We start from the raw sequence: 13642 nt of genomic DNA on the forward strand, positions 1-13642 counted from the left end.
GCTTTCCAGCAGACCTGCAGGCACCAGCAGCCAAGAGTGATGCCCAACAAGTGGTGTGCCTGCAACCCGGCTGCTGGTGGGAACGTATCCTGCTCAGGGCTTTGTCACACCTGTACAACCCCGGCTGTTCTGTTGCTCTCATGCATTACAATTTGTAATGTGGGGAGAAAGACACTGAAAAACCCCAACATATTAAATGGCTTGTTTAGGATGGAACCTGCTGTGCCTGGCAGGGCTTTTGCAGCGGCGTATGGGAGGGTTGGTGCCTGCTGTGCTGCGGCTGCAGGATTAGGGTGTCCTTGCAAGGAAGGCCTGGGAGGCTTGAGAGAAGGGTTTGAGTTTTTTTCCTCCTCCTCATGTTTAGACCACAAATTACCTTGCTCTCGAAGCCTGCCAGTTCTTTGAGGCTTTCACTAATGAAAGGACTGTGCTGCATGACCTGCCTGGAGTAAGCTTTTAAAATCTGGGTTGCTTATTGAAGTGGTTGGCTGTAGAGGAGTGGAGTAAACCTGCACTTTTGTTGTTAGGGGCTGAGCTGAAATCTGCTACTGAGGTGAGGATGGAACTACTTTAATCCTATGCTTAAGAGCCACACCAGAGGAAGTGATAGAATCACAGACTGGTCTGGGTTGGCAGGGGGGACCCAAAGGATCAGAGCTCCAACCCACTGCTACAGGCAGGGCCACCAACCTCCAGGCCTGGAGCTACACAAGGTTGCCCAGGACCCCATCCAACCTGGCCTTGAACACCCCCGGGGATGGGGCACCCACCCCCTCCCCGGGCATTGCAATGAGAGTTTTAAAACCCAAGAGACAGCTTTTCTATACAGGATGAGTATGTTGACAGCTGCCTGAGCATCAGTAGCAGGAAAAAGGTTATTTTGGAGAACCTGAGGTACAGTGCCAGTGGTGCAGCTTGTCTGTGCTCACAGCGTGGGTTGGAACCCACCTCACAGTGTCACTGCTCCTCAGAGCATCCCCCCTGAAAAGCAAAATGCTACACCTTGGTCGGCAGGGCTGGTGGAAATTACTTTGAATACCATTGGTCACTCTCAGCCCTAATTAAACAACCTGTTGCCCTGATGATCACTGCTGCCAGGTGTCCTCATTGCAAAAATTCGGGCCCTCCTCACAGATTGCCTGCAGATATGCCACAAGCTCCCTGTGACATCAGAGAGATGTGACCTCAAACACTCTGTACCTCTTAGTGCAGTGTATCCTGCCCTCTAGTGCCAGCAGATGCTGAGTCAGCAGGAGCCCAGGAGCAAGCTGGGCTGTGCTCCTCTGAATTTACACCCCTCCTCATCAAACAGTTCTCTGAGCCTGGGAAGCTGCTAATTATGGGGTGATTGGATAGGGAGAGCAGATGGATCTGTGTGTGCATCACTGGGATGTGTGGTTTGGGGAAGGGGGGTACTTCAGTATGGCTTTGGAGCAAGTGGGGCTGCTTGAAAGCATCTTGTTGGGAGCTATTTCTATTAAAAAGCTCATTCTCCTTAAAACCCAACGTGTGTGTGGCAGGTATTGTGAGAGAGGGCTTTGGAGGTCAGGGGGTTGTTTTGCTCCAATAGATCTGGAAGCCTGGGGAGTGCTTGGCTGTGGGGCAGGGTGCAGCTGAAGCAAGTGTTACACGGGGAAACAGGTCTCTTGCTCTTCTTCTAAAGAAAAGTAAGATTAATTTTCTGTTTAAAAAAGAAATCAGAGAGCTTTTCAGCTCTGCTGGGGTGGCAGGGGGAATGGAGGTTTCCCCCTGGCATTGCCCAGGACTTGCAGCAATGCTCTGGTGGGTATCTGCTGCCAGCTGGGTGTTCCTCAGAGCTGCTCCATGCTCATCCCATCTCCTTCCCTTCCACTGTGGTCTTACAGACCCCGCCATGCGACAGCTTCGAGATGTGCAACGCAAGGCTGGAGCCTGGCGTGGGTTGGGCCCGGCTGCGGAGCAGGATGGGACCCGCTGGGGGTTTTGCACAATTTCCTGGGTTATTTTGAGCTGGAGGGAAGGTTGGGCTGTGGCAGCAGTGCCGGAGCTATGAGCAGGGAGGGGTGGGTGGCTTTGTTGTGTGCGAGCAGGGAAGTAGAAAGCCAGTTTTCTATAAACGACTCTCCTCCTCCCCTGTCGCCTTGCCTTGGATCTGAAGCACTGGAGAGTGGGGAAAGGGGGGTGGGGAGTGAAAGCGGCACAGAATGAGAGCCCTGAGAGGTCACCCATAGTTTTCCTCTGATGCATGGGGAGCGTGTGTGCTGGCGTGGCTGTTAGGGTGGGTTTGTTTCTTTAAGGTGTCTCCCAGAGGAAGCATCAACAAAATGCGATGTGGCAGCTATGGTAACTCCTCTTGGCTTTCAGCGCAGCCCTGCTGATCACACAACTTGCTAGGGAAGAAGGTACAGCTGTCCGGGCCTTGGCAGGGAGCCCCACCCTCTGCTTGCTGCCAAAGGCTGTTTTTCTTTAAAAAAAAAAAAAAAAAAAAAAAGTTTCCTAAGAAAATGGGAGGAAGAGCCTCATTTGCCTCATCTGATGTCCTCTGGACCTGGGGTGGGTGTACGTTAAACCTGGTAGCATGTCCCTATGTGGTGCTTGAATGTTGGAAGCCAGAGAGGTATGGAGAGGGGTTTGGGGGGTTCCTGTCCTGCTGTGAGATGCTGGGGCTGAGGGGGATCAGGGTGGGAAGGCTGGGCTCCCAGAGTGACCGCATCTCTTGCAAAGCAGTAGGCATCGAGTTCTGTCCTCCTCAAGAAACCCAAGAAACTTTTCTTTCCTCCTCTCCCTCTTTGTATCCGCCATGGCAGCGTTGGCCTTTAGCCCCCCCAAGCACATTTGGGCTACACTGACCTTGTCCCATATGCTGCCCCCTCATTCCCAGGAGCTTGCCTCAGGCTTGCTGCCAGCACCACTGCGCGGTCACTGTCACTCCTCTTCACCAGGGGCTCCTGCCAGCCCCAAGGGGCCACATCGGGGCTACCAAAAGCACAGGCAAAGCACCCTTTGCACAGGGAGGTGCGGTCTGGAGGACCTCTTTGAGATGCCACGTTAAGGTGGGCTTGCACTGAGGGTGGCCGGTGTGGGGTGCTCATTGTGGGATGAGCTGCATGCATGTACGGCACTGGTCTCCTGGGGTTCCCCAAGTTGCATTGTCAGGCTGGATCTGCTGGAATGAGTGAAAAGCCCCCTCGTTTGGGAGTATTTTGGCCGTGTGTGCAATTTTAAGGATGCACCTGAAATAAAGAGCAGGAAGGCAGCAGGCAACCCACTCAGTGTGGCGGGGGAGCAATTCCAGGGGCAGCCTGTGGGTTTCCTATGCAGGAGGAGGTTCTGGACTTCACAGTACCACCAGTGTTGCTGGCGCTGCGAGAGAACCGGTGCAGTGGGGTTTGAGTGAACGATGAAGAAGTGGCACCGGGGAACAAAAATATCCCGCAATCCATTTGCACAGCCAGTGAAATTGTGGCATTAGAGAATTATGCCAGGCACACTGTGAACAGGAGGTGTATTTTCCATGGGAGCAGGGATGGGCAGACCTGAGAAACCCACTTGGGACTTGTGTGTGTACCTGCTCCAGCGCTGTGGCCTGCATGAAACCCTTTCTGCAGCAGCAGAAAATTAGCGACATGCGTGAGAAGGATAAAGTGGTCTCAGAAAAGCAAAGCGGGTTTGGAGGCCGCTGCTTCCAAAGCCAGGCACTTCTCTCCCTTCCTCTGACAGAATTCACAGCTAAGGAGTCGCTGCAACTTTCAAAGCTTGTGTCTGGCTCCCTTGAGCTCCTCGACCACCTTAAAATCTTCACCTTTTGCCACCCCCAGTGAGTGAAAGCATTGCCTGGTTGGCAACCCAAAATGCTCGGCTTAACTCAGCCCTGCTGGAAATCAGAGTGTTCTGAGCTCCCTGTTCACAGCTGGAAATGCTACCTCTTATCCCAAGGCACAGGGTACTGGCCGGAGGAAACCAGTAATTGTATTTTTGGGAAATTTTTGTGCTGTTCCCTGCCACACGTTTCCTTGCCACAAATATTTAAAACATGGTTAAGTCCTTTGGGCACGTTAAGTTATTGATCTCTAGGTTTTAAACTTCCAGGGGAAGGATTGCTGGAAGGAGATGCCCCAATCTCCGTTGCTCTTGAGGCACAAACTGTGATGGGAAGGATTCAAAACCCAGCGCTCTGAACCACTCCTGCACCAAAACCCAAGCATGATTTCATCACTTCTCTATGGGGAAGGTGATGGGAAAGCAGGCGCGCAGCTGCCCTCCAGCAACGACTGCTTCAGACCCATATGGCGTATGTAAGAGATTATTTACTGCTGGTAATAATGGGAATCTATTAAACAGCCCTTTTCGTGGCAAGGGATGAAAAAAAACCCAACCAGCCTCTTGCAAAATATCTGGTTATTCAGTGCATAAACCCCCACCGAGCTGGAAGGGAGCTTCGACCGTGGAGATTGCAGGGTCGTGCCCGAAGCATCGCGCTTGCAATAACCGGCAGCAAAAAGGACTTGGCAATACTAGAAAATTCCTGAGCTCATCAGGCAAAGTAACCTGGCCTGCTTTTATTGTGTAGTTTTATGCCTCAGTACCTTCTCAGGAAGTTTCCAAGGGTGTTTCCCTAGTGCTGCTTTAGCCGATCTTTGTTTCCCTATGGATGCTCTTGCCCAGACTCAATTCCTGCCACCCGCCCCATGCCGCGACACTCACTGAGGCCGGGGCTGCTACTGCCTGCCACACAAGCCTGTTTCTGTGTCTGGAGATGGAGGGAGTGAGACTTAAAATCTCACAAGAATTGATGAGAGGTGCCTGTGGGATGCAGTTTGGTGTGTATGTGGCATTGGAGCTGGTGCTGGGCATCCCAGTGGTATGAGAGACAAGGAGGCAGGCACTCAGTTTTAACCCACCGAAAAGCTGCTTTCTGTTTGCTTAGGTCCCCAGATGCTTTTCTATCCAGTGCCCTGCTCTTCTTGTAGCGATGGGTACCTCTCACACCCACCCATGTGCTCCTGGGGAGGATGTAACCCTGCTCTGGCCCCTGTCCTTGGGGTAGATGACATTGCTGAGCACTGAGGATGCTTCCCACCACATCCGCGGGGTGATGGTTTGGGGGTATCGGGATACCGCAGTGTTCCCTAGCTGCACTTTACTCTGAGTTTAAAGCCATTTCTTGTTCTTAACTAAACTTAAAGCACTGATGGCAAACGGGGTGCTGGGAAGTGTATGTCTTTTCGCCTTGTTCTGCAGCCTGTCCCTGTTTTCTGGGGGTTTTGGTGAGGGTTTTGGTGAGGGGTTTTTTTTTCCCTTAGCCATCCCCATGACTTTCTGAACCTTCCCTCCCAGCAATGAATTTCTTCATCTAAGCCACATTACGCAGCGCGATTTCATCACGGTGCGCGTGAAACATGCCGTGAGGGTCAGTTTTAAATGTGCCGCTGCTGTGGCTGTCCCTCCAGCAGACTAATTTTATTGAGAAGCTTGATGTGGATGTGTCGGGGCATATGACCCATCCATGTAAAATGCCACTTTCTGCACGAAAACCTCTCCCTGGCTCCATCCTATCTGATTTTTGCCTTAACAAGATCCTCAGTGCAGCCGGGGATCCCACCCCCATCTCTTCTAGCTGAGCAATTAGGTTTATTTACATATAAGCCCAAACATAAGATACAATTTTTTTTAAAGGAGGCCCCAACCTCTTCAACCTAATTACATTAATTACCACATGAGGGGTTTTGTTGGCTAAATTCATCTGATATCTAATCTATATGTTTTAAAGTGTGCGCTTGGCAGGTCTAATATCTCTTAAGGAAATGGTGATGCTGCTTCTTGAGGGGGGCAGCTAACAAGGCAAAACTCTTACTGGGAGTTCAATTAAAGTTAGTGCAGGGTGACTGGATGTCTTCCAGTAAATATATATCAAGCTGAACCAGTAGACATCTGCTTCTTCCCCCCGCTACCCTCCTTTTTCTCTGTTTTCCAAGCTGTGGTTAGAAGATGGAGAGGAGACTGGGAGGAAGAGGAGGGACTGCAGCGCCTTTCCAGCTCGGTGTGCACAGCGCGGGGCACAAGAGTTGTTTTCTTTTTGATCTCTGGTAGCTTTTGCAAGCTGTGCAAGACCAACTATGCCAGGCTCCCATCCCTTGCCGAAGCATAGAAGCCAAAAAACCAAGTTAAATCTCCCCTCCCATGAAGACTCATTCACAAGTGAACCCTGAGGAGAGTTTTGGGGGTGCCCTGCTGCCCCCTTCCTGGGGAGCCCCGACAAGTGCCTGACGGCTGCTGGCTTGGTGCTACCTTTCATGGGTTTGCTTTGGTGGATTGGGACAAAATGTTACGGGGTTTCGTTGACTCCCCTCCCCCGGAAAGGAAAGGCTTAGACTGCAGAGAACACCAATAGATTGGGGGATCTTATCCCTGCTTCGAGCCCCTCAGCTAGCAGCAGGACTTAGCAGTTGTTGCTTGTTGAACATCTGTACCGGAGCGGTGCCCAAAGCCACCCTGTTGTGCCTGCACCCTCCTCCAGCAAGGTGCTGGGGTCTGACATGAGCCCGCGCCCCGATGCTGCTCCCCGTGACAGGACAGCTTGCTTTCAGAGGAGGGATGCTGGAGTTTATTTTATTTGCCTTGCTATCCAAGGGAGAACCCTCAATGTCCAAAGCCTGCGACTCTGAGGGCGACAGATCCTGAGTAGATGGGGAATAAACCAAAGAGACCTCTATTTTACTAGGTGACCCCCCCCACCCTCCCCCGTCCTCCAAAGAAGGCCCTGCAGTTTCCGTGCCGCGGGACGGGATGGATGGACTGGCTGCAGTCAGACGGGTCTGGCATGGAAGCAGTTAAAGAGCCGGGTACGAGGAGGGTAAGGGCTGCCTTGCTCTGATTTATTGTCTGGCTGAGTTAATTTGTTATTTGTGGGTGATTAGTTGTTGATGAGTGGTCATCTTCTACAACTACAAATCTAATTAAATGCCGGGGTGCCTAGAGGTTGGGGGTTTTTTTTGGAGTTTTTTGGTTTGGTTTTTTTTCCCCATGCAAATATTTCTACTGTTTTAATTCTTGAGAACTAATTGCTCATTAACTGGAGGCTGCTGCTATCCAGCTGGAGGTCCTGTTGTTTTTCCTCACTTCCAAACTTACTGCAGAAGTGAGTCCTGCATGACGGTGCATAGTGCTCTCCAAGCCGTGGAGCAGCCCGCCGAGGCGGCCGATGGGGACCAGCAGCCGACAAGGAGCAGCGAGGCTGCTCAGAGCCAGCTCAGGATTGCTTTTTCATGACACAATGTTGCATTTTAATCGGCTTTTTTTCTCCCTCTCTTATCTTCTGTGAAGCCTGGAGCAGGGGGGTGTGGGGGGAGCTACCCAAAACGTGTGCTGTAACTCCCCAATTACATGTCGAGCTCGCTCTGTGCTGGGGTTCCCTTCTGTGTTCGTGGCCCCATTGAGCTCTTCCTATGGCTCTGCAACAAGATGTAAATTCTGGAGATTTCAGAGTTGTGCTGGAAATGATTCTCAGAGCTACAGTGATCAAAGCAATTATATCGCTGGGGGAAAGAGCCACAAGAAATGTCCCCAAAAGTGATTTTGGTGCGACGGCTGTGGGATCTGTCCTGTCTCCGTGAGAGGCTGCTGTGATCTCCAAGGCTGATTTATCACTGCTGCCTATAACTCTCTCAAATGGGCTCCCAAAAAAGTGGAGGGAGGTGGTGAAGGAGAAGCATCGTGATCTTCCCCTTTAACGAGGATGCTTTGCATTCTCTTAAAATTAGAGCTGCCCTGTGCTGGTGACTGGTGCAGTGATGATGAACTTGGAAACAAACTGGGTTTCCTTAGCTGAAACGTATGCCTCAACTGCTCCCTTAGCGACCCTTCCCCGCACATCTCTCCCCGTAGGACCGTTCCACAGCCCTGGCTCTGCTGGATTAAGTAATAACGCACTTCTGTCGCTCTTCTAAGTGGTCTTTCGGTTTCCATCCAGCACTTCCCCCTCTGTTGCACATGCATCTAACTCTTTATGGTTGGTAATTATTTCTTTATGCATCCAGCAGCTGATTTGTCTTTTGCACATCTCCTTCTCCGGAACGCTTTCCCTCACATCCTCTCTTTCAGAGGTCCCTGAGCTCAGGCTGGCAGCTACGCGCTCGGTGTTTACTGGGGAACAGATTTCTTCTTTCCCAACAAAAGACAGGAACATAAACAGAAGATCCAAAATGCATTTTGCTGGGCTTTTAAATGCACCGAGATGAGCCACCCCCCTGCTACAAGCCTATTAATGTAAATACCAAATTGTACAATCCTTCCTGTCGAGGAAACCTATTTACATTATTAATTTTTTTTAAGGATGTGTATTTAATAAAAATTAAGGCTTTGGGGACTCAAAGGGCTTATTGCGGTGTCAGAGCACCCTCAGTTAGCTGTACTGCTCCCGTAGCTATGGAATTAGGTTGTTCCCAGGGCCAGCAGAGATAGCATCTGTTTGCTTCTTGAAGGACAAAATGAAATGGGATGCTGGCTTTTTATACTGGAAGTGGCCCCGAGGTCTGGAGGAGTGCTGATACGGGGGCTGCGTGCTGCTGCGGCTTTCCTCCCCGAAAAGGAAAAGGGGGGAAAGGCGTAATTGGTGCCAGCCTAGGGAGTTTTGGGGAGGGGATAGCGGAGGGTGTCAGAGGGCTCGAGGTTAACCCTGTTGCAGCAAGTGGGGAGGAGGAGGTTGTGGACAAACTGGTCTTACTGGTGCGGGGTTTATGGCTACATGGTCCTTCCAATTCTGCTCCTGACATCCTGGTTGGATGGAGTTTGTCCTACTAAATGGAATAACGGGAGATGCATTTTCATCTCTCCCATGTGTTTTTTTTTTTTTTTTTCCCCTCAGAGCATATAGAAGGTTTTGAAGGGAAAAGAAAAAGGTGGGTGCGAGGGCAGGAGGGCAGGTGCCGGCGCTGGGCATGGGGGAGAAGACCAGGGGGAGGAAGGCTCAGCCTAATGTGTGTATGTGCCGAAACATCCCATCACACTGATGCACAGAGCTGCACTTGCTTCTTGTGAAGCTGCTGGAGCGAAGCTGTCTGTAATTACACGGAGCAGAGGGGAAAAACCTCCCGTGGCCAGAGCAGCAGCGACCTGCTGCCGTGTGCAGGGGCCAGGTGGCTTTCTACCGGCTCCCAAGACTTGAGGTTTTCACATCAAAAAACTTCTCTGGTTGATTGACTGATTGGTCTGAAGAACAACAGCCCTTCCCCATGGAGCAAACCCATCCATGCCCTTCTCTCCCCCAAAACCCCAGGAGAAGGACAGGTGGGCACAGCAATGTAACCTGAGTGTGGGGCTCATCCCTTCCCATACCCTCCCTGGGAAAAACAGGAGCTGATCTCAGATTCACACAGCTATTCCTTAGGGTGGGTTTGCTGGTTAGTTTTTTTTTACCCTCAAGACTGCACAGGCTGCACCCCTGCTTGCGCATAAAAACTCCTCTGGCCGGGACAGACCAGCGCTACAGTCCGTGCCGCATCACCCAGCTTAGTTTGCCTGTTTTTGAGGCTTTTCTCCATGCTCTTGTCATGGTTTTTTTTTTAAAATTATTTTCTTTTTCTGCTGGCAGATGTAATTTTTGACACCATAAACGATAGAATTTGACACCGCATCACACCAGGCCGTTTGTCAACAACGTTTTCAACAGTTCAACCACACGCGTGTGTGTGCACGCACGGGCACGGAACGGAGAGGCAAGGAGAGGGGGGGCAAACAAATCTGGGGGTGCAAGGAAAGTCAGCCTTCCTCTGTATGGCAATGCAAGCGTGGAGCAAAGAGCTACCTCTAACCGCTGCCAGGTTGGAATAAAGACATTGAGTACCGACCGGCTCTGAAACAGACCGCAGACGCGCCGGGGTTTGGTCTGCATGGAAGTTTTTCAGGCTGCCCAGAATATCGCTCACAGTTTCTTTTGGGTAAGGACAACCTGAGCATCTCCATACAAAACCTGCCCCACGGGAGCGGTGCTGCTGATAATTCATTTGAAATATGGTTATAAAAAATCCCCATCAAGCCCAGCGGGGTTTTGCCACTGCAGAACTGTGTGATAGAGAGGGAACGTGGCTGTGAATGAGATAGCGGCTTTCAAACCCTCCATGGCTGCTGGCAGCACATCGTTTGGGGAACAACAGAGGCAGCACATTGTTCCATCCCAGCGCTTTACGAGTCAGCCAGTCTGCGCTGCTGAGGAAATATGTGTTTGGGACGTTTTACATCTGCTCCTGACAAGAAGCCTGGGTTTCTGGGGCAGGGTTTGGGTGGTTTTTTTAATCTATTTGCTGTTTTTCTTTTTTTGGGGCAGCTTAGCATGGGAATGGGCACTGTGCTTTATAAACCGAGGGGTTTGTCCTCTGAGAGAGACAGAGGCTCTGGCTTATTGCAGAAAATTGGGGCGCAGGGTACAAAACCCGGTGATGCCAGCAGCAGCCCCCACTGCCGAGTGACCGGGCTGAGCAACGCTGAGCCGCGGGCAGCGTGTGCGGCAGGTGGGAGTGACCTGGCTGCGAGCAGCGGCACTTCCAGGGCTCCCGGGAACCCCAATCACAGCACCAAAGGGCAAACCATTTCAGGCCGTGAAACGTCTGCTGGAAGGGGTTTCTAAACTGGTTTTATGTTTGTATTTTACACCCCTAGTAAGCCCCGACAGCATGAAGTACTGCCTCATCATCATCTCTAGCTGCAGAGAGATGATGATGATTATTATTATTTCTAATGAGCCATTACTACTGCTGAAACAAAGGCAGAGTTGGCTCTTTCAGGGAGCCTGGCCTTTGGGTTGGGATGAGCTTGCCTTTTGTCTTTAAGGAGCCGATTCTCCGCATGATGAAATGATTTTCACTTCACATCATACACAGCATTGTGAGGGGGAAGCAAACTCCCTGTTTCCAGCGTTCACTGGGTGAAATGGGGGGTTGTGGAGCTCTGCTCTCCAGACCGAGCCCCGGGGATCAACCGGCCCTATGCAAACTCTGGCTGACACGAAGCAGAGCTGCTCTGCTTAATTAGCCTGAGATGAGGGTGTTAAGGGCCTTCCTCTCCCCCCCACCCTCCCAATGTTTATTCCTCCCTCTCTGAATATTACAAAGGCAGCGTAAGAGGAAGTAGCTTTCTGCTGATGGAAAATGATGGGGAAGGGTTTAGCACTGAGAGTAAATAAGAAACTAAGTCCCAGCCTAGCTAAGTCTAGCACCAGCCTTTGCTTTATCGGCACTTTGGGGAAGGGAAACTGAACAAGTACCAAAATTTGGCTGAGTTTCTTCTAACTTTGTTTGCTTTTTATTGTGCGAGGGGGAAGGGGCACCAGCCCGGGGTTGAAGCCGACATCTGCTACTCGTTTCTTTTAAGAGAAAAGCAACCCGGAGAGAACTTGTATCACTGAACCCCACTTGGGTCCCATGGACCCCCTGGTGTTCCCCCCCCGACTCAACCCTTTCACCAGATGGGAGAGGATGCTGCCACCCTGGGAGCCACGAGCTCGGCACTGGGATTTCGGGCAGCTGTTCCAGATCCCGTTGTCAGCCTGGTTTACTGATCGCCTTCTCCTCCCTCGAAACACTTCCCCAAAGCGGCGCGTTCTGGCAAATCTCACGCAGCGATGGTTTCCCCCCCAGCCCTTGTCAGCCAGCTCTCAGTGCAGGTCCCCTCTGGGCCCCCCCATTCCCGCAGAGCACAGACACGCTGGGTTTTTACATTTTTTTCCTTTAAAAATGGGGCATTTTGCATTTTTCTCTGGAAGCTTCTTTTACCCTTTGAATTTTCACAGCGTAGTGGAGTGCGAGAGAGATAACCATTCTGGGTCGGTTACCCCAAACCCCTCACCCAGGAGCATCCCTGCGCCCCCCACCAAGCTGTGCTGCCTCTCTCTGAGCAGCACCGAGCCCTGTGGCAAAGCCGGGCCATCATAGGGGCCCTTGGGAGCCCCATCCCACGACCAGCTGGACACAGAACATCATCCAGAAAAAGAGAAACCAGTACCTACCCCTTCGGCAGCTGGGTTCGGGCGGTGGCTAGTGGGAAGCCGACATGGACCATGCTCCCTCCATCCTCCATACGGAGAAGGCATAACTCAGCCTCTCGTGAGCCACGTAACTGCAGCTCGTCATCTTACTGTCCATCTCGTCGCTCTGTAGCACCTGGTAGAGGAAGTCTATATACCGTGCCGCCAGCTTGAGGGTCTGAATTTTACTGAGTTTGTCGGAGGGCAAAGTGGGGATGATTTTCCTCAAGGCAGCAAAAGCTTCGTTGAGCGATTGAGTCCTCTGCCTCTCTCTGACGTTGGCCAGGATCCTCTGGCTCTGCAGTTCTTCGTAAGATTGGGAGCTGGGACTGGACTTTTTCCCCCTCTTCCCTGGGTTGGGGCTGCCATCTTCGCTGGACTTCTTACTGTATCTTCTCTTCCTGCCAAATCTCTTTGGCTGCCTTTCCAGCTCCTCTTCACTGGTCCCCAAGCTATCCACAGGGGAAACAGGAGAACTAGAGCTTTCTTCCATGCTTTCTGCGAGAAGGGGAGGGGAAGAGACTTTCCCCCCCTCCTTATGTTATGTGAGCGTGTGTGTGTGTCTTAAATGTGCTTTAAATTCCTGAGACAGATCCTTTGGAAAAAAAACAGGAGGGCTTTTTTTTTTCTCTCTCTCCTCTCTTTTTTTTCCTCTTTTTTTTTCTTTTTTTTTTTTTTTTTTGCTGACCAAACGTTTTCCAGGTTGCTTGAAGGGCTCTGATTTCAAGGACCCGGGGTTGTGCAAAAAACTTGAGGTCTTGGAGAGAGGAAGTTATTCTAACTTTTTGGAAACTTTAGCTGAGCTCAGTTGCTAAATAGTTGTCAGAAGTGAGGGAGGTGCGGGGCTCCCTCCTGATTGGCTGCCTGGGCAGTGGGAGGAAAGCTTTTCCCCTGCTAAACTTTCACAGTTTTATGTTACACTTAACTAAAATCTTGGGAATGCACCTCGAATAAAAGATAGCTGGCCACCACCTCCCCCCCCTCACCCCTTCCTCTGTAGATGCTGGAGTTGCCTCTGGGGAAGGGCCCTTTCTGGGGTATCCCTGCTCCCCAGAAGGGTTTTTTGGGTGCTGATCCATTTGCTGCTGAGGGTCCAGCTCCCATCGGCAGTGGCTTGCCCAAATTGGGGTGCAGGGCACGTGAGCCCCCTTTTGCTTTTGTTGCATTGGGGTTGCTGACCTCCTGATGTTGGGGGAGGGGTCCTGCAAACCCCGAGGTGCTGCTCACAGCACCCTACTCCCAGGTCCGTTGCCCTGTGGAGATGGGGTAGGGATGTGAACCTCCCAGCCCCATTCTCGCGGTGTGACCTTCGGGAGACAGAATTCACCTGCGGGAAGGGTGGAGGTTTGGGGACAAGGCAGAGAAACCCCTTCAAGCTGCATACTTGGGGGGTGTGGGGGGAAGGTGGGCACGGGTCATGGGAAGACCCTCCTAACCCACTGGAGCCCAAAATGTGGGTCATCTGGAGAAGCTAAGAGTTTGTTGAAAACCTCATCTGCCTGCCGCCTTTCACCCTGCTCCCCTTGCCCCCTGTTAAGGACGGAGCACTACTTTTTGGGGGAGCAAGAGCTGAGGTAGGTAGGTAGGGGGACGTAGCTTCCTCTGGGCTGTCCTGCCACGGAAATCCTGGTGTCCCAGGGCATGAAA

General features: G+C 51.6%; 1 protein-coding gene across 1 annotated transcript in view; it reads right to left on the reverse strand.

Annotated features, from left to right (window-relative positions):
• TWIST2 (twist family bHLH transcription factor 2) overlaps positions 1 to 12488 on the reverse strand; it is a gene marked incomplete at its 5' end in the record, with an annotated part of 31472 nt that extends 18984 nt beyond the window's left edge. Inside the window, one exon of the mRNA XM_084264892.1 lies at positions 11978 to 12488. Within this exon, the coding sequence (XP_084121018.1) occupies positions 12006 to 12488 (483 nt within the window). The 3' untranslated portion in view covers positions 11978 to 12005. The remainder of the gene's footprint in view (positions 1 to 11977) is intronic.
• Between the last annotated feature and the right edge of the window lie 1154 nt (positions 12489 to 13642).

Source organism: Gallinula chloropus (assembly GCF_964237585.1).
Source record: "Gallinula chloropus genome assembly, chromosome: 5".
Lineage (NCBI taxonomy): Eukaryota > Metazoa > Chordata > Aves > Gruiformes > Rallidae > Gallinula > Gallinula chloropus.